This window comes from Podarcis pityusensis, assembly GCF_964106645.2.
Source record: "Podarcis pityusensis genome assembly, chromosome: 17".
NCBI lineage: Eukaryota > Metazoa > Chordata > Lepidosauria > Squamata > Lacertidae > Podarcis > Podarcis pityusensis.
This window is the reverse complement of record NC_138042.1, coordinates 35,245,872-35,269,244: the sequence shown is the minus strand read 5'-3', so window position 1 is coordinate 35,269,244 and position 23,373 is coordinate 35,245,872. Positions and strand designations below refer to the sequence as shown.

The 23,373-nt window shown below is 47.1% G+C and overlaps 1 protein-coding gene across 3 annotated transcripts in view; it reads right to left on the bottom strand.

Annotated features, from left to right (window-relative positions):
• The window catches only part of LOC308466172 (stimulated by retinoic acid gene 6 protein-like), a 53,208-nt gene that overhangs the window by 28,939 nt on the left and 896 nt on the right, over positions 1-23,373 (bottom strand). For all 3 annotated transcript variants that reach the window (XM_080986840.1, XM_080986838.1, XM_080986839.1), the window contains exons 2-6: positions 8,309-8,417; positions 6,702-6,799; positions 6,048-6,175; positions 4,920-5,040; positions 2,381-2,426 (exon numbers count right to left, since the gene is read on the bottom strand). In XM_080986840.1, the coding sequence (XP_080842966.1) occupies positions 2,381-2,426; positions 4,920-5,040; positions 6,048-6,175; positions 6,702-6,799; positions 8,309-8,417 (502 nt within the window). The remainder of the gene's footprint in view (positions 1-2,380; positions 2,427-4,919; positions 5,041-6,047; positions 6,176-6,701; positions 6,800-8,308; positions 8,418-23,373) is intronic.

Sequence of the window (23,373 nt, the reverse complement as noted above, 5' to 3'; positions counted from 1 at the left end):
GGGAAACCCCGCCAGATGGGCGGGGTACAAATAAATTATTATTATTATTATTATTATTGCCAAAATGGTATTAGGGAGAAAGAAGGAGGAGATAGGAGGGTGCACTGGAAAGCCACAATGCTTGCAGAAGTGTAAGTTGCTATGGAGGATGTTTTAAGGGGGCAACCCACCAGACCCAATACGAACTGAGTATTTTCAGTAGCCATGAGGTCAGGCGGAGCAGAAATGGAATGGCGTTTACTAGAAGAAAGCAGGGCTGGAACCCTGACAAGCAGAACACACTGCAACATTTCATTGTAGATGCCCCTTGTAGGTCTTGTACAGTGAGCCAGTCCCAAATTAAACCATGCCCCCTTCTGCCTATTTCACAGCCATGTATCCTATATAAAAAAGGGACGTGGGTGGCGCTGTGGGTTAAACCACAGAGCCTAGGACTTGCCGATCAGAAGGTCGGCGGTTCAAATCCCCGTGATGGAGTGAGCTCCCGTTGCTCGGTCCCTGCTCCTGCCAACCTAGCAGTTTGAAAGCACGTCAAAGTGCAAGTTGATAAATAGGTACCACTTCAGTGGGAAGGTAAACAGCATTTCCGTGCGCTGCTCTGGTTCGCCAGAAGCGGCTTAGTCATGCTGGCCACATGACCTGGAAGCTGTACGCCAGCTCCCTCGGCCAATAAAACGAGATGAGTGCCGCAACCCCAGAGTCAGTCATGACTGAACCTAATGGTCAGGGGTCCCTTTACCTTTATCCTTTCTAAACCAACAGCTAAGTCTTTTGTCAAGTATCTTCAGTCTAGGAATCAACGGTCCCAGGCTTACTGGATTTTGTGCTTCATCTACTGCCAAGAGGGCAGACATGGGCCTTGATTTCTGAATTCTTTTCAGGCAGGGCTGCAGTTCAGCAGCAAAGCCACATGGCTTGGATGCAAAAGCTCCCTGGTAGCTCCAGAGAAACATGAGGAAACTCTGAGGGCCATAAGCATTTCCATTCCTTCTCGGTGACTTCAGGGCAGAGTGTCCTCTGTTGAAAGCCCTCTAGTTTTGGCCCTGCTTTCTTGTGCCCTGTCCATGGTTCTGAGGACCTGAATCGTGTCTCCATTCTTCTTCCTTCCCAAAAGTTTTGGAGGCATCTAATTCCTGGACTGAAGGAATCATCCATGGAGCTTGTCCTCTCACACACAGTGGTGGTCCTTTCACAGGCCTTAGATTTCTACCACAGCTTTCCTCTGTAGGCCGAAAGGCCATGTACACAGATCGCAGGTGGCTCTGTGGCAGCCTGTGTGCTAGGGCAGAGATGCCCTCACCATACAGCAGTGTCACTAAGCTGATCTGGGTGAGGGAGTAGCAAGGTGAGGGCTCTACAGCTGCCCCAGCAGGACAACTGTTTTGACTCTACTGGTACACCTGTGCAGCCCCAGCCTCACTGCTGTCTTGTCCTGACCAATCCCCATCCAGGCAGTAATAATAATAATAATAATAATAATAATAATAATAATACCATATTTTTCGCTCTATAAGACACACCCAACCATAGGACGCACGTTGTTTTAGAGGGGGAGAAGAAGAAAAAGAAATTCTCTCCCTCTCTGCACAGCGCCCCTTCAGTAAAGCGGCAGGAGAAACGGAGCCCCTTCCATTTCTCCTCCCACTTCGCCGTAGGGGCGCTGCACAGAGAGGGAAAGCTGCGCAACGCCTCTCCAGCAAAGCGAAGCCAGGAGAGCAAGAGGGGTCAGTGCGAACCGACTCCTCTTGCTCTTCTGGCTTCAGCGAAAGCAACGCGAAGTCTCCGGAGCGCAGAGAGAGCACCCCCTGTGCTCCGGAGGCTTCGTGTTGCTTTCGCTGAAGCCTGCATTCACTCCATAAGACTCACACACATTTCCCCTTACTTTTTAGGAGGGGAAAAGTGTGTCTTATAGAGCGAAAAATACGGTAATTTATTTATACTCTGCCCATCTGGCTGGGTTTCCCCAGCCACTCTGGGCAGCTTCCAGCAAAATATAAAAAATAATAAAATCTCAAACATTAAAAACTTCCCTAAACATAGCTGCCTTCGGATGTCTTCTAAAAGTCAGACAGTTGTTTATTTCCTTAACATCTGATGGTAGGATGCCACTACCGAGAAGGCCCTCTGCCTGGTTCCCTGGAGCGTCACTTCTCACAGTGAGGGAACCGCCAGAAGGCCCTTGGAGCTGGACCTCAGTCTGAACAATGGGGGTGGAGATGCTCCTTCAGGTATACTGGGCTTTAAAGGTCAGCACCAACACTTCAGCGATGCTAATTTTGGGATGGAAGCTCCACAGCGTCATGCTGGCCACTGCAGAGGAGGATCCCCCATTCAGGCTCTGGCCCCAGCAGGTAGACAGATAAGAGAGATGAGCACTTACGTTGTTGTCAGGGCACAAGAAATAGTCTACCACCGAGATGAACATCCTTTAAAAAAAACAACACTGGAGTTACAGGGATCCTAAGATGCTGTCTGTAGTCAAAATATATGTACTGTTTGTTCAGCCAAACTTCTGAGGCAAACTCCCATCTACCACAGTCCTCATATTGGATTCGCATGAATCCAGAATACAGAAAGTACCGTATTTTTTGCTCTATAGGACGCACCGGACCATAGAAGGGGGAAAACAGGGGGGGGATTCTCCCCCCTCTGCTCAGCGCCCCTTTAGCGAAGAGGCAGAAGAAACGGAGCCCCTTCCATTTCTCCTCCCGCTTCACTGAAGGAGCGCTGCGCAGAGAGGGAAAACTGTGCAGCGCCTCTCCAGCGAAGCGAAGCCTGGAGAGTAAGTGGGATGGGTGTGCACCGACCCCTCTCACTCTCCAGGCGGCTATCCGCAAGCCTTCGGAGCGCAGCGGGAACTCCTGCTGTGCTCTGAAGGCGTGTGGATAGCTTCCTGAAGCCCCCAGAGCGCAGTGGGAGTTCCCTGCGCTCCAGGGGCTTCAGGCGGCTTCAGCGAAAGCAACGCGAAGCCTCCGGAGCGCAGGGGGAGCTCTCCCTCTGCGCTTCAGAGGCTTCGCATTCCTATCGCTGAAGCCAAGGAGCCTAAATTTGCTCCATAAGATGCACACACATTTCCCCTTAATTTTTGAAGGGGGAAAAGTGCATCTTATAGAGCAAAAAATACGGTATGCTGTCTATGTTTTACAAGGAAGGTCTTCACCAGCAACGCGAAAGTCACAAAATTAGGGACTGAGTAAAACTCCCCAGCCAGAACAGACTGGTTGAGGGGGGGAGGCAGCGTTACTGACAAAATTAACATACAAAAAGTAAAGTTGTAAGCAGGTGGCAGAGCATGAGACTCTTAATCTCAGGGTTGTGGGTGCAAGCCCCACGTTGGGCAAAAGATTCCTGCATTGCAAGGGGGTTGGACTAGATGACCACATGGTCCCTTCCAACTCTACAGTTTTATATTCCTATGATTCTATAACCAGCTGAACAAGTTGGTTGCAAGATGAGCTTTGTTTACCCTACCATTCCTGACCATTGAGCCATGGTGGATGCAGCTGATGGGAGCTGAGTCCAACGATGTCTAGAGTGCACCATGATGGCTATCCCTGATCTAGACAATATTAGGAACCCTGGATCATTTAAATCTATTTGCTCTCTTATGATTAAATGGGCACAAGATGTAGGTCACAATATTATGATGGAAGATTGGGAAAAATTATGGAAAACTGACTTAAAATTTACAGATTGTTCCTAATTGAAGGAGAATTACATGAAGATGATGTACAGATGGTACACAACACCAGTGCAGTTAGGGGAAATGTACAAAACTAGTTCAAATATATGTTGGAAGTGTAAGGAAAAGGAGGGGACATTTTATCATATGTGGTGGGATTGTAAGGTAATTAAAAAATTTTGGTAAATGATATACAGTGGTGCCCCGCAAGACGAATGCCTCGCAAGACGAAAAACTCACTAGACGAAAGACTTTTCCGTTTTTTGAGTCGTTCCGCAAGACGAATTTCCCTATGGGCTTGCTTCGCAAGACGAAACATATTGCGAGTTCTTGCGAGTTTGTTTCCTTTTTCTTAAAGCCGCTAAGCCGTTAATAGCCGCTAAGCCGCTAAGCCGCTAAGCCGTTAATAGCCCCTAAGCCGCTAAGCCGCTAATAGCCGTGCTTCGCAAGACAAAAAAACCGCAAGACGAAGAGACTCGCGGAACGGATTAATTTCGTCTTGCGAGGCACCACTGTACAATGAATTGAAGAAAATGTTCCATTTAACATTTGTTAAAAAACCTGAAGCATTTTTATTAGGGATTGTAGGGAAAGATCTGCCAAAAAAGCTGAAAAACATCTTCATGTACGCGACAACAGCCGCAAGAGTTCTAATAGCACAAGGATGGAAGACTGAAGAAACCCCAACTAAAGAATCATGGCAAGAAAAATTGATGGACTATACAGAACTGGCAAAACTGACATACAAGCTACGGGGCAAGGATAACTGTGACTTTAAAGATGAATGGGAATCCTTTACAAAGTATTTGAAGACGCAACAAAGTGAACTGGACTCCTTGGCTGGTTTTGAATAAACATTCACAAACTTTTTATTGATAATAATCAGCTAAATAGTTTGAGGATCTATACAACTGGGTAACATGCAGAAAACAGCATTTTTAGAGAAATCAAAGACTGGAACTGAGGGAAGTCAGGGAGTGGGGACGGGTGGGTTTTGTGGGGGGGGGGAGGAAAAATGGGGGGAAAACAAGGATGATATGTTTTTGGATAATATGTTTTGTTTTAATTTTGAATAAAGTTATTTTTTTTATAAAAAAATCTACTTGCTCTGTAGCAATGTTCATCGCAGGCTTCCACAAATGCCCTTCACGAGGTTCTCTAATGGCAAGTTGTCTCTCACCCAACATCCCCAGCAATAGCGCTCAGACAAGTATATCTGATATAAGGCTCTGCTCACCAAGCTGCAGTGTAAAGGAATCCCAGTATAGCTCCGGTAATCGCGTAACTTGTTGAAAGGCAGGCAAAGAAGGGGTACATAGAGATGCCCACTTCGACGGCATGGATTAGAACCACAAAAACTGCAGAAAGATAGGGTCGTTTTAGAAACCATAGTTACTCCAAATGGAGATCTAGCATTTCTCAGAGCTACTCTCGGTCACTTGGGGGGGTACCCTAAGCACTGATAAAAGCTGGACCACTTTCAAGGATGTATTCTCACAGTTGCTAGGTTGGAGGAATATTTAGGATGGCTGTGAATGGGATGCATTTACTGTGTCTTAGGAGTCAGACTTGGCCTTGAGATGCCGGAAATATGAAGACAGTGAAATATAAGGGAAATATAGCATTCCCAGTCCCTACATTCCACTTGAATTGTCAGTGGAGCTGAGCTGAGGCAGCATTTGCAGAAGGAAATCAGCAGGTAGGGGAGAGAGTGCTTAACTCTTCCACACAGCCAATTCCACCCCCACTTACCGTATTTTTCGCTCTATAAGACGCACCAGACCATAAGACGCACCTAGTTTTTGGCGGAGGAAAACAAGAAAAAAAATATTCTGAATCTCAGAAGCCAGAACAGCAAGTGGGATCGCTGTGCAGCCTCTTGCTGTTCTGGCTTCTGGGATAGCTGTGCAGCCTGCATTTGCTCCATAAGACGCACACACATTTCCCCTTACTTTTCAGGAGGGAAAAAGTGAGTCTTATAGAGCAAAAAATACAGTATTTTTTAAGATCCCTAGTCCCAATCAACAACTCTAAACCTGGAAGAGAGATCAGCATGAAAGAAAAATGATCTTGGTGGAAGGAAGAAGTCAGCAAGAAGAATTTGGCATATGCAAGAGAGGTTAAAAACACCTCACCTCACCTCATCTGCCAATCTTCCCTCTTCATTCCACTTATGTTAACAAACGCAAGGCTGAGATCGGAATCCTGAATACAAAATTGAACTCACAGATGAGCCCAAAAGCTCAGGTTCTGGCTAGTATCAGGGCAATGAGCAGATTAGTATGGATAAACTGAAAAACGTCAGAGGCTCACGGTATTGTTCCGTCCCCAGGCCTCCCTGTTGCTTCTTTCCCACGTGTTTTACCTTTAGCCCACCTCGGAAATAATGAAATGAAGTGGTCTGAGGTAAACAGGTACATCACTTTATCAGCAATAATTCCAAATGCAAATCCAAGTGACCATCGGTTGCTGAAGGTAAGGATATCAAAGGGTCTGTGAGGTATGGAAAGAAGAAGAGAAGAAATAATTCTTAGGATTCTGGGAAGCAACTGGGAAGCCATTACAGAGCTGAAACCTTATGTGCTGCTTTCAAAGAGTCATAAAACTTAGGTGTGAAATCAAACACCCATCAACTTCAGCTTAGAGAAAAATAACAACAGTGACTGTTCAGTTCACCATTTTGTGACAGTTTGGTTGGTCCTAATACATAAAAGTATTGCCTGACTTGGAGAGAGCTTTAAATGTATGTTGTGGTTGTGACCTATGAAAAGCTCCATCTAGTGCCAACATGGAAGATCTTCCTTGCCCGATACAAGAGGAGACTGCTCTGTTTCGGTGCAAGGACAGTAACTTATCCTCTTTTTTTATCCCAGATGTAAATACTTGAATTTATGCCTCCTGCAAGACAGATTCAGAAAGGCGACCTGCTTTCATGAAGGAATGGCATTTGTTGTACTGGCGTATTTGTCTTTTTAGAAGACACTTGTAGCCACAGGAGGAAAGTTATTCTTCAACTTACGCCATAATCCCACAGTGTCCATGTAGAGGAATTTTTTCATCTATACAACATCTTTTTATTCTTTTTTCAAGACAGGACAGCACTATAATGATGAAGACCTGCCGATACAGAAGAACAGTCATGAGGGAGTGAAGGCATCCTTTGATCTTTGAGAAACTAATAAAGAATTATAATTGAGTTATTATCCCTAACGATGGACGCTCAACCTATCAGCTCAGTTAACCTGTCAGTTAATTAAACCAAGTCAGGATGTTCCTGATGAATTTTACCATCCATGTCTTGGAAGTGTGTGACTGTTAGGTCAAGTTAACCATATTGATTCGTACGCTGCCGGTGGGTTCTTGTTGTTGTCTTGTTGGGCTGTGTGTGTAATAAAAGGGAGCCACACTGGGGTGAAGGCGTCCTCTTTTACAGTATTGGCCTGAATATAAGCCTCATTTCCCCCCCCCAAATTAAAGTGCGGCTTAAATTCGCAACCTTACAAAAATGGGCTTTTACGATATCGCTGCTGAAACAGGCATACGATAAAATAGAACGGATGTGAGTGCCTGCAGAATTTTAAGGGAGCGGCTTATATTCGGGTATTGACTTTTCTCTCTCTCTCTCCCCCCCCCCTTGAATTTTAAAGGTGCGTCTTATATTCTGGTGCGGCTTATATTCAGGCCAATACAGTATTTGTCCCCGTGTTGCTTTCAGTTTGTTAGTTAGTGTTACGGTTCCAAGGGGTTGCTCGAGAGCAAGCAGGCAAATGCCCCCCTGCTCGGCTGCGAAGCCTTGCTTTTGATGCCAAAATAAACTTTATCTGTCCAGAGCGCCACTCTCCCGTGGCTGGCTCATTCACTGGCAGAAACCGTGAGTGGGCGGTCCTTAAACCTTCCCCAGCAAAGTAGTTTCTTGACGCCCAGTCTGCGCCTCCCCTCTCGGCGCGAAAGCTTACTGCGCAAGGAGGGCGTGGGTAATGGAGGACCCCTCTCCTCCCCGCTTTGCTCAGGCAAGGTGTCCTGGCACCGCCTCGCCTCCTCCGAGCCCTGAAGCTCCTCTCCACTGGAGGCGTGGTTACTCTCCTCCGCTGAGGAGGTGCTGCTTCCCACGATCTTTGGGGGCTCTCTGTAATCCATCCGGCTTTTCCCCTCTCCCTCCTGAGCCGATGGCAGTTCCCTGACAGTTAGCTTTTCTAGTAAGGCTGTTTCCCATCCAATTTGGTACCAGTGGTTCATGTTCACTCCTGACAGGCCCCTGCACTATGATGCTTCCAGGAGCTGAGAGTAGGTGGGTTGTAAGCTCTTTATACTGCAGAGCTCTCCCTATGTTTTTAGTTCTGGCTCTCTGCAGCAAGCGCACTTAAGATCAGCCTCTGCCAAATTCCCCAAAGTAAGCAAGGGTATCAATGCCAAAGTACCGGTAATTATGTCTGCGTGTGCCTGTTAGTGTCCAGTGCAGAACCCAAGAGTAATATATGAGCTCAGTATTCCATTTTGTGCATTTTTCAGTATTATACACAGCCACTCTCCTTCCTATCTAATGTCAGCCTCAGTATCTGAGGAAGGAGAGTAGCTCTGTATTTCATCAGTCATAACTCAAGAAAGTACGATAATTGGCCTACTTACTGCTGGAGGAAGAGACAAATGTATAAATTCCTCCGTTTCTACTGAATCCTCACAAGAGGAATTTGAGTTGTCCATATCTTCAGAAGAATCATTTAGGAAACCTGTTCTCCTGTACAAGAAACACAATGGTAAATAGCAGATATGTTAGATGATATACAGAGTTCAGCATCTTAAGCCTGCTTGCAAAACTCTGGTCTTCTATATGCTGGCAATGTCTACAGCCATATGCCCCAAAGTTTGATAGCCAAGATACGTTTTTTAAACATAATAAAAAATAAAATAAAACTGGAAGCATGCCAATGCTTATAAGCAAAAGCATTTAATTTTGGGGATGTATATGAATAAAAATTTCTCACCTTCAGAGTACCACCCCCTGCCCCACTATGCTCCTACATGTGTCACTGTTCTAGATATGCCCATATCAGCTCAAAAATATATATGGAGGGAACCATCCTCTGAGGGATAGGGAATTCTAGTGCTTCTCTGCATGAGGACAGAAGCGACATGTTTAAACCACACAAAGATGAGTCAGAATATTCTGATCACAACAGAGGTGAAAGCAAAGCAGTGGGCAGTCTCTTCTGCATTTGTTTCCCACAGCAGACACTTAGTTCCCTTGTATGGAAGTGAGAGCTGGACCATAAAGAAGGCTGATCGCCGAAGAATTGATGCTTTTGAATTGTGGTGATGGAGGAGACTCTTGAGAGTCCCATGGATCAAACCTCTCCATTCTTAAGGAAATCAGCCTTGAGTGCTCACTGGAAGGACAGATCCTGAAGCTGAGACTCCAGTACTTTGGCCACCTCATGAGAAGAGAAGACTCCCTGGAAAAGACCCTGATGTTGGGAAAGATGGAGGGCACAAGGAGAAGGGGACGACAGAGGACGAGATGGTTGGACAGTGTTCTCGAAGCTACAAACATGAGTCTGACCGAACTGCGGGAGGCAGTGGAAGACAGAAGTGTCTGGCGTGCTCTGGTCCATGGGATCATGAAGAGTAGGACACAACTAAATGACTAAACAACAACAAGCATGCTAGCGTTGGCACATGTGTTGGGAATTCCTTCTCTGGAGCAGAGGTGGGGAACTGGCAGCCCTTAGGCTGGCTCAGGCCCACCCAGCTGTGTCAAATCAGCCCTTCAGACACACAACTGCAACACACCCTCCACCACTCCATTAGGCAAACAAGTGAGGAAGTGCTGGACAGAGATTGCCGCTTGCCTTCCAGAGTGCTCAGTGTACATTGCAGCACTCGGGAATCATCAGAAGCGGGTTGTGAGACCTTCCACCTACGCCTCCTTCCAAAGATCCCTGGAGCAACTTAAAAGACTTCCCTTGCCTTTCCCATTAGCAAAAACGAGGGTCAGGGAAGCTGGCTTAATCAGGAGCCACCACCTCAGTGACCCTGGAGCACCCTGAAGCAACCATTCCCAAAGGCACTGCTGAGCTCTCTTTGCCATAGCTCAGCTGTTTCTCAATTGGCTGCAAGGGGGTGATTTTCCCAACTGATTCATTGATCAGGAGCAGGATCATTGAGTGGTGGCAAAGAGGGAACTGCTCCTCCAGGCCCCTGCTCAGGTGTGTGTTCCTCCAATATGTTTCTCCAGTGTCAAAGCCATGATTCTTCAACATCTACTTCGTTGGACTGGTCATGTTGCTCAGATGCCTGATTATCGTCTTCCAAAGCAACTATTCTATTCCGAACTTTAAAAATGGAAAGCGTCATGCTGGTGGTCAACAAAAGAGGTTTAAAGACTCTCTCAAGGCAAATCTAAAAAAATCTAGTATAAACACCGACAACTGGGAAACACAGGCCTGCGAGCACTCCAATTGGAGAACAGCCTTTACCAAAGGTGTCATGGGCTTTGAAGATGCTCAAACTCAGGAAGAAAGGGAGAAACATGCTAAGAGGAAGGCACGTTTGGCAAAGCCACACCATAATCAACTCCCACCCAGAAACCTACGTCCCCACTGTGGAAGGACATATGGATCCAGAATTGGCCTCCACGGTCACTTACAGACTCACCGTTAAAACTATGTTCTTGGAAGACAATTTTATTTGGCTACGAGTGATCGCCAAAGAAGAAGTGTGTGTTTTTCAGCACTCTTGCATGTGTCGGCTGACTCCCACGTGAGCACAGCACCAAAAGACTCACATCCCAATTTTCTTCAGGAGAATGATGGAGGGTATGCAGTTTTCTTGAAAAGGCAAAGTCACATGGCCTGCTAATGGTGCTCTGGCAGCAGGGAGCCATTAGGGGAAAGAAATTCCTGGTTCCTGCTTGTCATAGTCAAGATCTTCAGGCCTGGTGGTAGATGGTATCTCTGCTGCTCCTCCCTATGGGGTTGAGAGCCCGCAACTGCTCTTCATCCTACAAGATGGACTCATAAGCACCCAACCTGGACTCCCGTGCCATGACCCAGGAAATGCCTGCTCCTGACATCTTCCAGACCATGATAAATGTTGAGAATTCAGCTAGGACATAAATGAAGTTATATGCAAGTGAGGGCAGGGCTTGTGTGCTTTTCATAGACACGTAGACAACATGCCAGTATGCACAGACTTGTCATGTCACAGTGACATGAAACAACAGCTGCTGAAATTCCCTGTGTCTCATATCTGGATCTAACAACCTCAGCTCCATGTAGAAACCCTTTTGCAGAATTAAGACTTAATGTCATGCTCTCTGCCTTTTCAGATGGCCATTATAAGAAATTACCCGTGGAACGGTGTCTTGTCTTTACATATTTTGCAAAACTGTCACAGATGATATTGACCATTATATTAGTCAATGTCCATTTTATAAAGATCCCCACGAAAAACATTTGTCCCAACTTTAGTTGCAAGACAAAATCTGTTATACCTGGTGAGTTTGTATGCTTCCTGCTGTTTGATAATGAAAAAGATGCACTGCCAAGAAGTCAAGAGCTAAATTTGTGGCTCAGTTCTGAATGGTCTATGCAGAACTGGCAAAACTGACATACAAGCTACGGGACAAGGATAACTATGACTTTAAAGATGAATGGGAACCCTTTACAAAGTATTTGAAGACACAACAAAGCGAACTGGACTCCTTGGCTGGTTTTGAATAAACATTCACAAACTTTTTATTGATAATTATTACTTAAATAGTTTGAGGATCTATACAACTGTGTAACATGCAGAAAACAGCATTTTTAGAGAAATCAAAGACTGGAACTGAGGGAAGTCGGGGGTGGGGGGTTCTGGGGGGGAGGGAGGGGAAAAGGGGGAAAATAAGGATGATATGTTTCTGGATAATATGTTTTCTTTTAATTTTGAATAAAAAAGTAATTAAAAAAAGTTCTGAATGGTCCTTTTTGCTTTCTGTTTGACGCAGGTATATATAGCTACACAAATAAATTATTACTTTCCTACCTGTCCATCCACCTGTGCATACAATAGCCTTATTCTCCTTTACATCTGGCCACTTGCAAATGCTGCCTAAAAATGCTGTAATGTGTGAACTGGTTGAAGCTGATGCAACTTATGCTTCTCCATTCCCCACCTGATGAATTCTACCAAGATGAGCTGCTTCTCCTCATCTCATAGAATCATAGTGTTGGAAGGGATCTTGGAGATCATCTATTGCAACCCCTTCGTTAATGTAGGATCCACGATGGGTCTGCGATGACGGTATCTCTGACAAACAGTGACCCAGCCTCTGCCTTTAAAACTCTAGTGAAGAGCTCATCACCTCCCCAGGCAGTCTGCTTCACTGTAAGGAACGTTCTCCCAATGTTTTCATACACCTCGCCATTCTGGTTCCTCTCCTCTCAGGGGCTGGACTGAGGAGGAATGATGGGAGCTGCTGCCGCCCCTTCTCCTGAACCTTCCCAAGGGCAGGAGGCCAGTATTGACTTAGAACAGTGGTTTGCAGAGGGGCATAGTCCAGAGAGGAAAAGCTGAGAAATACTGGGAGAGGAACAGCTAGAAGAGGAAACCCCAGGAGAGAGAGACAGCTGGCAGATTCAGTGTCCTTGTACAGTGTTCCTTACCCCCCTTCGCCTAAGACGAGACAGGCTTTGAGAGTGATAGAACAGAGAGCTCAGCAGAAATAAGTTTGGATTACCCGACGTAGGAGTGACGTAGATAAATGGGGACGGAGGGAGTGAGCCTTTACTGGGAGCAACGCCATTTCTAAAGAGATATGCATTCGTTAGGAGCCAGTGTGGTGTAGTGGTTAAGATCAGTGGACTCATAATCTGGTGAACCGGGTTTGCGTCTCCGCTCCTCCACATGCAGCTGCTGGGTGACCTTGGGCCAGTCACACTTCTCTGAAGTCTCTCAGCCCCACTCACCTCACAGAGTGTTTGTTGTGGGGGAGGAAGGGAAAGGAGAATGTTAGCCGCTTTGAGACTCCTTTGGGTAGTGATAAAGCGGGATATCAAATCCAAACTCTTCTCTTCTTCTTCTTTTGTCTCTCGCTGTGATTATTAAAGAAACTAACTGGTATGAATGCTCCTTTCGTTTGATCTGCTTAATTACTGCCACCGAGGGAGGGATCCCCTTTCCGAAAGCCTGACATCTCCTCTAGACATTGATCAATGTCGTCCTTAAAATGTGCCTCCCAGGGGCCGTAGTACATATGTAGCTTGACAAGCAGCCAAAGGCTGCGTTAGCATTGTTAGCACACTGTTGGCTCATGTTCAGCTTGTGATCCACTAATTCACCATTTCATATCTGCTGCTGCCAAGCCCTATTTTCCCCATCTTAGACTTATGCTTGTGCTTCTGAGTGTGTGTGTGTGTGTGTGTGTGTGTGTGTGTGTGTGTGTCAAAATCCAAGACTTTGCTTTCCTCTGTGTTGAATCCCACCTTGTTCTATTTTGGCCTAGTACCCCAGCTTTTCAAGGTAATGCTGATTCTAGAACTCTATATGCACAGAAGTGGAAAGAAGAGACGATTCCTACGAAGGAGGAATGGCTTTTAAAAGTTATGGACTATGCAAAGTTGACAGCAATGTTAAGAGATCAAAATGATTAACTTTTTACAGAAGAACGGAGACCTTTTTTTTTTTTGGACCATTTGGGAAAGCACTACAAATGAAATCGCAGACAGGATTTGAGATAGGAGCAGTAGAAGAAAAATGATAAAGTAATTGTCTTAGAGGGATTTTGATAATAGACGAGAATTTTATATATAATGCAGTAGAAAAGAGTTCGAATTAAAAAACAGTGGAGGTGGGAGTGGAAAGTCAATATATGAAATAATGTAACTATTTAATTTGAAGTTAATTTGTAAAAATTCAGAAGTGTGTGTGTGTCTTTGTGTTTGATTGATCGTATCTTGTCCCTCGCACCACTGTGTTATCTGCAAATCTGATAAGTTTGCCCTCTACTTCCTGCAAAAATGATAACAAGCAGAGGTTGTAAGGCGGAGTCTTGTGGCAAGGCCTCCCTCATTGGGGTTGTGGGTCCACCTAAGGTAATAAAGGTAAAAAGGTAAAGGATCCCTGGATGGTTAAATCCAGTCAAAGGCAACTATGAGGTTGTAGCACTCATCTCTCTTTCAGGCCAAGGGAGCCGGCATTTGTCCACAGACAGCTTTCCGGGTCATGTGGCCAGCATGACTAAACCACTTCTGGCACAACGGAACACCGTGACAGAAACCAGAGCACATTGAAACGCCGTTTTACCTTCCCACCGCAGTGGTACCTATTTATCTACTTGCACTGGTGTGCTTTCAGACTGCTAGGTTGGCAGGAGCTGGGACAGAGCAATGGAAGCTCACCCCATTGTGGGGGTTCAAACCACCGACCTTCTGATCGGCAAGCCCAAGAGGCTCCATGGTTTAGACCACAGCACCACACACAAAAGCTTTTTTATTTCTGAGCCACCTAACAGTAACATTGACCAGCCCGCATTTTTACCATGTTATCAACAAGGATATCATGGGAGATCTCATCACGTGCTTTGCTGAAATTAGATGCTATGCCTTATTTGCTAACCCTGGGTGGTGATGACTAATAATCACCACACATGCCAACTCACTGTGTACAAGCAAACACTAGCTTAGAAAAGGTTGTCTCTGTGGCCCTGTGTGTCTTTTTGTACCTTCCTGCTGGCTTAGCTTCCTTTATTTTCAGATTTGAACTCTCTCGGCTCTTAGTGTCTCAGTCAATACTGTATCAGACAGGACAGACTGCAAAAACAAGTGGACTCAGCTGTTCATCCTCCTGGCGTCCTGCCCGTTTGAAATCAAATAAGAACTCTTTGAAATCCAGGGCTGGGGATTATATATATCTACATTAAATATATATATAAAACAAACTCCATTGTAGCAGTGTTGTTATTCCATGTCGGAGTGTCTCTATGGGGACCAACACGGATGTCCTCAAAGAGATCTGGCAGTGCCTCATATGCTTCTAGGCCAGTGGTTCCCAAAATGAGAAGTACTGAGCCCTGGGGGGGCAGTAGGATTGCCTAGTGGGGAGTGCTTAGAGGCAGGAGGGCAGTGAGGTACTGGAGGCATAAGTGTGATGGCCTGGGATTCGGACTCAGAGGCTGAACCTGAGGAATCCCAGCCTGCACAGGAGTCCCCGCCTCCAGAACCAGCTGAGCCGGGGCTGGGGCTTGAGCCTGAAGGGTCCTCACCGGTGCTGGATCCTCAGATGCAGGCACCAGCTGAGTCTGCTCTGGCTCCTGAGGTGATGGAGGACCCATTGCCTGCAGGTGCTCCACTCTCAGCCCCGTCAGGGGAAGCTGAGGTTGCCTCTGGGTCCGGTAACCCTCCAGCCTCTCCTGAGCTGCAGAGGCTCAGGGCAGAGAGGCTGAGGGAACTAAGTTCCCGCAGGAGGAGTGCTTGCCTCCAGGCCAGGAGAGGCGAGTCACCTGTGGACCGGGGCCACCCTATGCCTCAGGGCAGATAAAAGCCAGCCAGCCCCAGTCCCAGGTTGCGGGAGCAACGTTGTTGGTAGCCTGTTCCTGCCTGCACCCTGTCCTACTCCTCTGCCAAAGTTCCTGACCTCACCCGACTCCCTGCCTTGGACCCAGCTTCAGCTTTGATGGACAGCCTCCATACCGCACCCTTGAACTCGGACTGGACTCGGACCTCGCTGCACGGTTAACCCTCGGGACCAGCACAATAAGTGACTGAAAAGCTGGCACCACCAGATCAAGTTCATCGGTTTTCATAGAAACAGAGAATTGTAGAGTTTAAAGGGACCACAGGGGTCATCCAGTCCAACCCCCTGCAATGCAGGAATCTTTTGCCTGGTGCTGGAACTCGAACCCACAACCCTGAGATTGGAAGTCTCTTTTTTTTGTGTGTGTGTGTGTGTGCCGAAACCCGGAAGTCTCATTGTTGACTGATAGATAGTTTTAATGGGATTTTGAATGAACATGCATTTAATTGTTGCTGTTTTGAATTTTATCTCTCTTTCTTCATGGGTCATGTTCTGAATGATGCTTATTATGGGATACAGGGCAGTGGGGGTGAGTTTTTGGAACCAAGGAGATGGGGACCTGAAAAAGTTTGGGAAAGCATGTTCTCCCTAACAGAGAGCACGTGTTGCGGTGGGGGCCAGCAGGCCACCCCACTGTTGCTGGGCGGATACGTTTGGATGGCCACAGGCAGTGATTGGATAATTCGAGTCTCTGGGGAGATTTTGATGTTGCCAATTGGAAGGAGGGGTCAAAGGTTTTAAATACTGGACACGTAGCCTTGGGCATCCTCTTGGGCTGCATGCACCGGATCACCCGCCCACCCTCCCTGAATTGGGGGCATTCTTTGCTTTGACCTTGCTATGCCTCTCATGGGGTTGCCTGCTTTTGGGGCAGGGGCCTGGTAGGAATTTTGTCCATTTGGCTGATTGGCTGGTGCCATTTGGTTTTTGCCTACTGCGTAGCAAATCGTCACAACTTGTAAGCTTGGCAGTTAGGCATTGGTTAAAATTGGTTGGTGGAGGGGTAAGTGCCGATCCCTCCAATGGTGGTGCTGCAAGGGAATTCCGTTAAAGGAATCCAGGGGCTTGCCATTCTTTCGTCCAAGTCCCTGACATCGGGCTTGGGCCGTGCAAGCCCCCGGGAGCATGTGGGTAAGAAGTGAGGGTCTGATGCCCAACTTCATTTCTCCCTGATATTGTTTTCCCTGACTGGCTTCCACTGGAATCCGGAAGTCAGTTCTGTCCCTGGGGCAAGGACAGATAGTCATAACCAATGCCTAAGCAACCACTCACATGTGTGTATTTAAACAAAGTTGTGGCCAAAATCATGCTAAAACCCTTAAACAAAAATTGATGTGTGAAGTGTGAGTTTATTTGGGGTGGCTTGCGGACCTTGACACGCAACCTCTGTTCTAGATTCTCAGGCATACTGAGTGGGCTATTTTGGCGCTCACTTCAGGAACATGGAGGGTGAAACCAGCGCTGATATTTGGTCCTGCGTGGTGGCTTTTCCTCTCAGGTAGCTGCTGTAGCAGGAGGCGACTGGAGGCAGATGGAGGAAGTCTGCCAAATGAGGAAGTCTACACGACTGGCATGACCCCAGTCAGAACTGACTTTCCTTCTTCTTCCTGCTATTGTTAATGGGAGGAAATCTCTCACTGGCACTGCGCTGTGTTGCGGTAAGAAAACCCACCAAGAACTGTTATCAATCCAGAACTGGAATCAGGCATTCACTACTGTCATTGTACGCAATATAAAATGAAAAACTTGCAACTTTGGGGAGCAACCCAATGCACGTATTTAGCGCAAAGGGACTTTATTTTGAATTAGTATGAGATTCTTATGTAGCTAGAAATACTGTTTATAAGAGGCGGGAACCAGACTGGTTTTCTCAACTAATTTTCTTAAAAGAACACGCAGGGGAGCTTATCCCACCATCGCTCACTTTTTGTTCTATTTTGCAAATTGCATCACAATGGAGAACCGTAACAAAACACAGTTTCAGATCTCTAATGCATAATTGTTAAAATACATGACTGGAAACAATTGACGAGCATTACAATCAAGCCAAAAGTAAAAACAACTATCTAATACAGCTCCTTCCAAAATCTAGGGTGGGTGGTGGGAGGTTGTGAATTCTCAAAAGTTATGAAAGTTAGGAATGAAAACCATATCATGTCTAAATCTATTAGATGTATTTTCCACGTATCGTGCGTTAATTTTTCCATGAAACTGAGATGTCAAACTTGCTTGTGCCAATTTTCAATAAAAGAAAATCAGAGGACCTTTTGCTGCCTGCAGCCAAGAGGAAACTAATGAGATTTCCAAGAAGGAGTTTGGGGGCAGGGAAGAGCAAAAGGAGCTGCTTACAGGATGATCTGGTTACATACCGTATTTTTCGCTCTATACGACGCACCGGACCATAGGACGCACCTTGTTTTAGAGGGGGAGAACAGGAAAAAAAATTCTCCCCCTCTCTGCTCAGCGCCCCTTTAGCGAAGCGGCAGGAGAAACGGAGCCCCTTCCATTTCTCCTCCCGCTTCGCTGAAGGGGCGCTGCGCAGAGAGGGAAAACCGTGCAGCGCCTCTCCAGCGAAGCGAAGCCTGGAGAGTAAGTGGGATCGGTGTGCTCTCGCTCTCCAGGCTTCAGGCGGCTATCCGCAAGCCTTCAGAGCACGGCGGGAACTCCCGCTGTGCTCCGAAGGCATGCGGATAGCTGCCTGAAGCCCCCGGAGGCTTCAGGCAGCTTCAGCGAAAGCAACCCAAAGCCTCCGGAGCGCGGAGGGAGCACTCCCTCTGAGCTTCGGAGGCTTTGCGTTGCTATCACTGAAGCCAAGGAGCCTGCATTCGCTCCATAGGACGCACACATATTTCCCCTTAATTTTTGGAAGGGAAAAAGTGCGTCCTATAGAGCGAAAAATACGGTATTTTAGAAATATGATCAAAGCTAGAGAAACAGGGCAAATCCACCACATGTGGAGGTAGGATCCTCATTCTGCACTCAGGTGATAGGGATGGGTTAATTTTACTGGAGTGAGTGCTAGTGGTAAATTAGTTTAAGACAGGCTTTGCTCACTGAGGCTGAGATTGTCTTGTGTGGTGCAGCGGTCCAATGGGAGCCCCAGGTTTAATCAGAAAAGCTTTCTCCCAGACCTGTCTCAGGAAAAAAAAACCCTCTGAAGACCTGGAAACCACATTTCACATTCAACAGTATCTAATGCAGTTGTGAGACCAGCCCCTTCCTGCAGGTACGGACTGTATCTCTGGCACTCATTTTCTAAGGTTGTTGATGGTCTAGGAAAACCCACCGTATAAGCTATTTGCTTTAAAAAAAAAAACCTATAGGTCTGGAGCACTGTTAGTCGATAAAATGACTTTTCTTCTTTAAGTTCTCAAGGTTCTTAACTTGGCTCAAGGTTGTCATCTGAACTAGCCAGATGTTTAACTGAGAATCAGTCACAATCAGTCCATCCTTTGGAAAATAAGACTTTAGAACCGTCTTGCCCCAAAATGGCAGCTAGACATTTGTGGCGATTTGAGTACAGTGGTACCTCAGGTTACATACGCTTCGGGTTACATGCGCTTCAGGTTACAGACTCCACTAACCCAGAAATAGTGTTTCAGGTTAAGAACTTTGCTTCAGGATGAGAACAGAAATTGTGCTCCGATGGCGCGGCGGCAGCAGGAGGCCCCATTAGCTAAAGTGGTGCTTCAGGTTAAGAACAGTTTCAGGTTAAGTACGGACCTCCGGAACGAATTAAGTACTTAACCCAAGGTACCACTGTACTACTTGGATGGCTGTATCCAGCAAGTGATGCTTGGGGAGTACTTTTTGGCGCCATGGAGCCTTCCGTGTGGGGTTCCTCAAGGCTTAATTGAGGTTTTCAATGTTTTTGAGTCCACGGCTCCCTTAACCAAGTACATTCCTTCTGTGGCACCCCTGTGGGGCTCAGGAGCCCAGTTATGTCACCCCTTGCCAGCAGAGCTGGCTGCCTCTCGCCCTTTTTCAAACACCCTCCCTTGTGGAGTGTTCCCTCAGCCTCCTCTCCCCTCTCCTTGGGAGTCCTCTGGGCAGCTGCTGCTGCCATCCCTGGTCTCTGAGCTGCCCCACCCCGCCCCCCCATGCCAAAGAGAGGCGCCTCCTCACACTGCCCCACAGGGGCCTGCGGAGAGGATGTCCCCACCAGCCTTAGTGGCCCAACAAAGACCGGCCAAAGGTGAACATGAGTCCAGCACCTTACCTTGGGAGGCAGCAGGTGCGGCAGCAGGCACCGCCGGGCTTGCATGGCAGAAAGCCTCCCCTTCAGCACTGAGCACTCAACTCCCAGGCAGGCCTTGCACACAGCAAGCATCTGCCTTACTGGTTGTCTGGCCTCCCTATTGTCTGTCCTTTCCCAACAGCAAGAGCTGGAGGAGGAGGAGGAGGAGGAGTTTGGATCTGATATCCCGCTTTATCACTACCCAAAGGAGTCTCAAAGCGGCTAACAATCTCCTTTCCCTTCCTCCCCCACAACAAACACTCTGTGAGGTGAGTGAGGCTGAGAGACTTCAGAGAAGTGTGACTAGCCCAAGGTCACCCAGCAGCTGCATGTGGAGGAGCGGAGACGCGAACCCGGTTCACCAGATTACGAGTCTACCGCTCTTAACCACTACACCACACTGGCTGGCTGGCTGGGCTTCCTCACCCACTTGCTTGCTTACTCCAAAGTCACCTCAGCTCCTGGCAACCAGCACCCCATGGCCAGCCCCAGAGATACCACTTGCCTGGGGAGCTTATGGCCAGGGCTGCTGCAACAAACAGCCACGCAAGCCTTTGAGAGGCAGAGACGCGAGAGGGCATCAAAGGATGGAGAAAAGGATGAGGGACAGAGGTCAGTGTTGCCTGCGGCACCCCTGACCATCACTCAAGGCACCCCAGGGTGCCACGGCACACTGGTCGAAAACCCCCATAACATCTACATAAAACTGCTGAGTGGGGTTTTGGAGTGCGTTATCAGCATGGACAGTGTTCTCGAAGCTACCAGCATGAGTTTGACTGCGGGAGGCAGCGGAAGACAGGAGTGCCTGGCGTGCTCTGGTCCATGGGGTCACGAAGAGTTGGACACAACTAAACGTCTAAACAACAACCATCAGCAATATGCTGATGACACACAGCTCTTCTTCTGCAAGTGATGGCAGTGGTAGACCGTTGTCTTCCCTCAATAACTTTGACTAGATGAGAGTCAACAAACTGAAGCTCAATCTGTTAGGCACTGAAGTTCTCTGCTATGTCCATCCACTAGTGGCAACTCAGGATGTGAACGGGATCCATTCCAGAGCTCCGTTCGCATCCCGAACAGAACATAAGATGCGACAGCGCATCTGCGAGTGTGCGGGTCGTGTTTCGCCACTTCCGCGCATGCGCGTGACGTTTTGACCATCTGAGCATGCACGAGCAGCGAAACCTGGAAGTAACGCACTCCATTACTTCCGGGTCACTGCGGAGCACAACCTGAAAGCGCTCAACCTGAAGCGTATTTATCCCGAGGTATGACTGTACAATGGTACCTCGGGTTAAGAACTTAATTCGTTCCGGAGGTCCGTTCTTAACCTGAAACTGTTCTTAACCTGAGGTACCACTTTAGCTAATGGGGCTTTCCACTGCCGCCGCACGATTTCTGTTCTCATCCTGCAGCAAAGTTCTTAACCTGAGGTACTATTTCTGGGTTAGTGGAGTCTGTAACCTGAAGCATATGTAACCTGAAGCGTATGTAACCCGAGGTACCACTATACTTAATACAATCCAGATAGGACTGTGGCACGATTAGTGAGTGATTCCCTAGATTAGATGGATGGGAGTTTGCCTGCTCTTGATGGAGTTACACTCACTCTGAAGGAGCGGGTCTGTAGCTTGGCGGTACTTCTAGATCAGCGGTTCTCAACCTGTGGGTCCCAGATGTTGTTGGACTACAACTCCCATCATCCCTGAGATGATGGGAGTTGTAGTTCAACAACATCCAGGGACCCACAGGTTGAGAAAGGCTGTTGTAGATCCTTTGCTGTCACTTGAGACTCAAGTGCCCTCAATGATATCAGTTCCTTCCATCAGCTTTGCCTGGTGGCCCAGCTGCGTCCCTATCTGGACAGGGATAGCCTAACTTCTGTTGTCTATGTTCTGGTAATCTCTAGGTTACATTACATGTTATACATAGGCTTGCCTCTGAAGACGGTTCGGAAACTTCAGCTGGTACAGAATTTGACGGCCAGGTTGCTCACCAGGGCAAGATGGTTTGAGCATATTACACCGATCCTGGCCAAACTCCACTGACTGCCAATTAGTTTCTGGGCGAACCAGAGCAACACACGGAAACGCCATTTACCTTCCCACCGGAGCAGTACCTATTTATCTACTTGCACTTTGATGTCCTTTTGAACTGGCAGGAGCAGGGACCGAGCAATGGGAGCTCACCCCGTCGCGGGGATTTGAACTGCTGACCTTCTGATAGGCAAGTCCTAGGCTCTGTGGTTTAACCCACAGCGCCACCCGCGTCCCAACTACTCTATTACGAACTTTAAAAATTGAAAGCGTCATGCTGGTGGTCAACAAAAGAGGTTTAAAGACTTTCTCAAGGTAAATCTTTTAAAATGTAGTATATACACTGACAGTTGGGGGACCCTGGCCTGCGAGTGCTCCAATTGGAGAACAGCCTTTACCAAAGGCGTCATGGGCTTTGAAGACGCTCAAACTCAGGATGGAAAGGAGAAACGTGCTAAGAGGAAGGCACACTTGGCAAACCCTCACTGTGATCAACTCCTGCCCGGAAACCTATGTCCCCACTGTGGAAGGATGTGTGGATCCAGAATTGGCCTCCAAGGTCACTTACGGACTCACTGTGAAGACCGTGTTCATGGAAGACAATCTGACTCAGCTACGAGTGATTGCCGAAGAAGAAGAAGAAGAAGAAGAAGAAGAAGAAGAAGAAGAAGCTTAGAACAAAACATAATGGACTCAACCCACTACTAGTGTGACCTTTAAAACATACCGTATTTTTTGCTCTATAAGACTCACATTTTCCCTCCTAAAAAGTAAGGGGAAATATGTGTGCCTCTTATGGAGCGAATGCAGGCTGTGCAGCTATCACAGAAGCCAGAACAGCAAGAGGGATTGCTGCTTTCACTGCGCAGCGATCCCTCTTGCTGTTCTGGCTTCTGAGATTCAGAATATTTTTTTTCTTGTTTTCCTCCTCCAAAAACTAGGTGCGTCTTGTGGTCTGGTGCGTCTTATAGAGCGAAAAATACGGTAATTTTCATTCACTGGACAGAATCAAAAACGGATTGGCATCAGATTTCTCTTGCCTTAAGTTTGAGAAAAAGGAGCTAAAAATCTTAGCCCCATGAGTTTCCATGCTCCTCTCCTGCTTATTTCTGCCTCTCTTTCCTCTTGATTCTTCTGTGTTCAACTTCAGACTGAAAATTATTGGCGGTATAGAACAGGGGCCCCTTGTCCTTTCCTTTGGAAAGCACTCGTTGACTGGTGGAATTACAGAAGTAACTACACAGAATTAGGCTGTTAAGATGTTTCCATTCTGGCCAAATGACAAAAGTTCCTTACCTAAAGATCTCCCTTTCCCTTACCTCTTCCCTATATATCCCCGTGTCAAACAGAAGGAGCATGAGAGAGAAATATGTTTTCCATACATCCCCATATATGTGTGCACGTTTCTATAAATAGATTTCGTTCGGGAAAGAAAAGCAGTTGGGGAAGGGCAATGTCATTTGCAAACACAGCTAGCAGGGGAGAACGGAGGCTCATTTCCACTTGGGTCAAAAACCCAGTTTGGCAAAAAAACCAAAACAAAAAACCACGGGCATTTGGGTACACACAAAGGCTGGGAGCCTCAATGGTGCCCTTCCGGGGGCTTCACTGGGGCAAAAAAACCTGGCTAGCCCCCAACCCACCCTGGCTCTGAGAAAAGGGTGAACGCTCTCCGTGGCACCCCATCCTTTGTTATTTCCATCAAAGATTAAGTTTCAAAGAGATTCAAAACAAGCCAAGAATAAAAACTAAATCCAGACAAGTAACCGGAGCCTTCTCACGGGTTTCACCCCAGCACCACCAAGACCAGTTTGGCAGCGATGCACTACACATTTTTCCTGGGAGTAAACTCGACTGGCCTTAGTGGG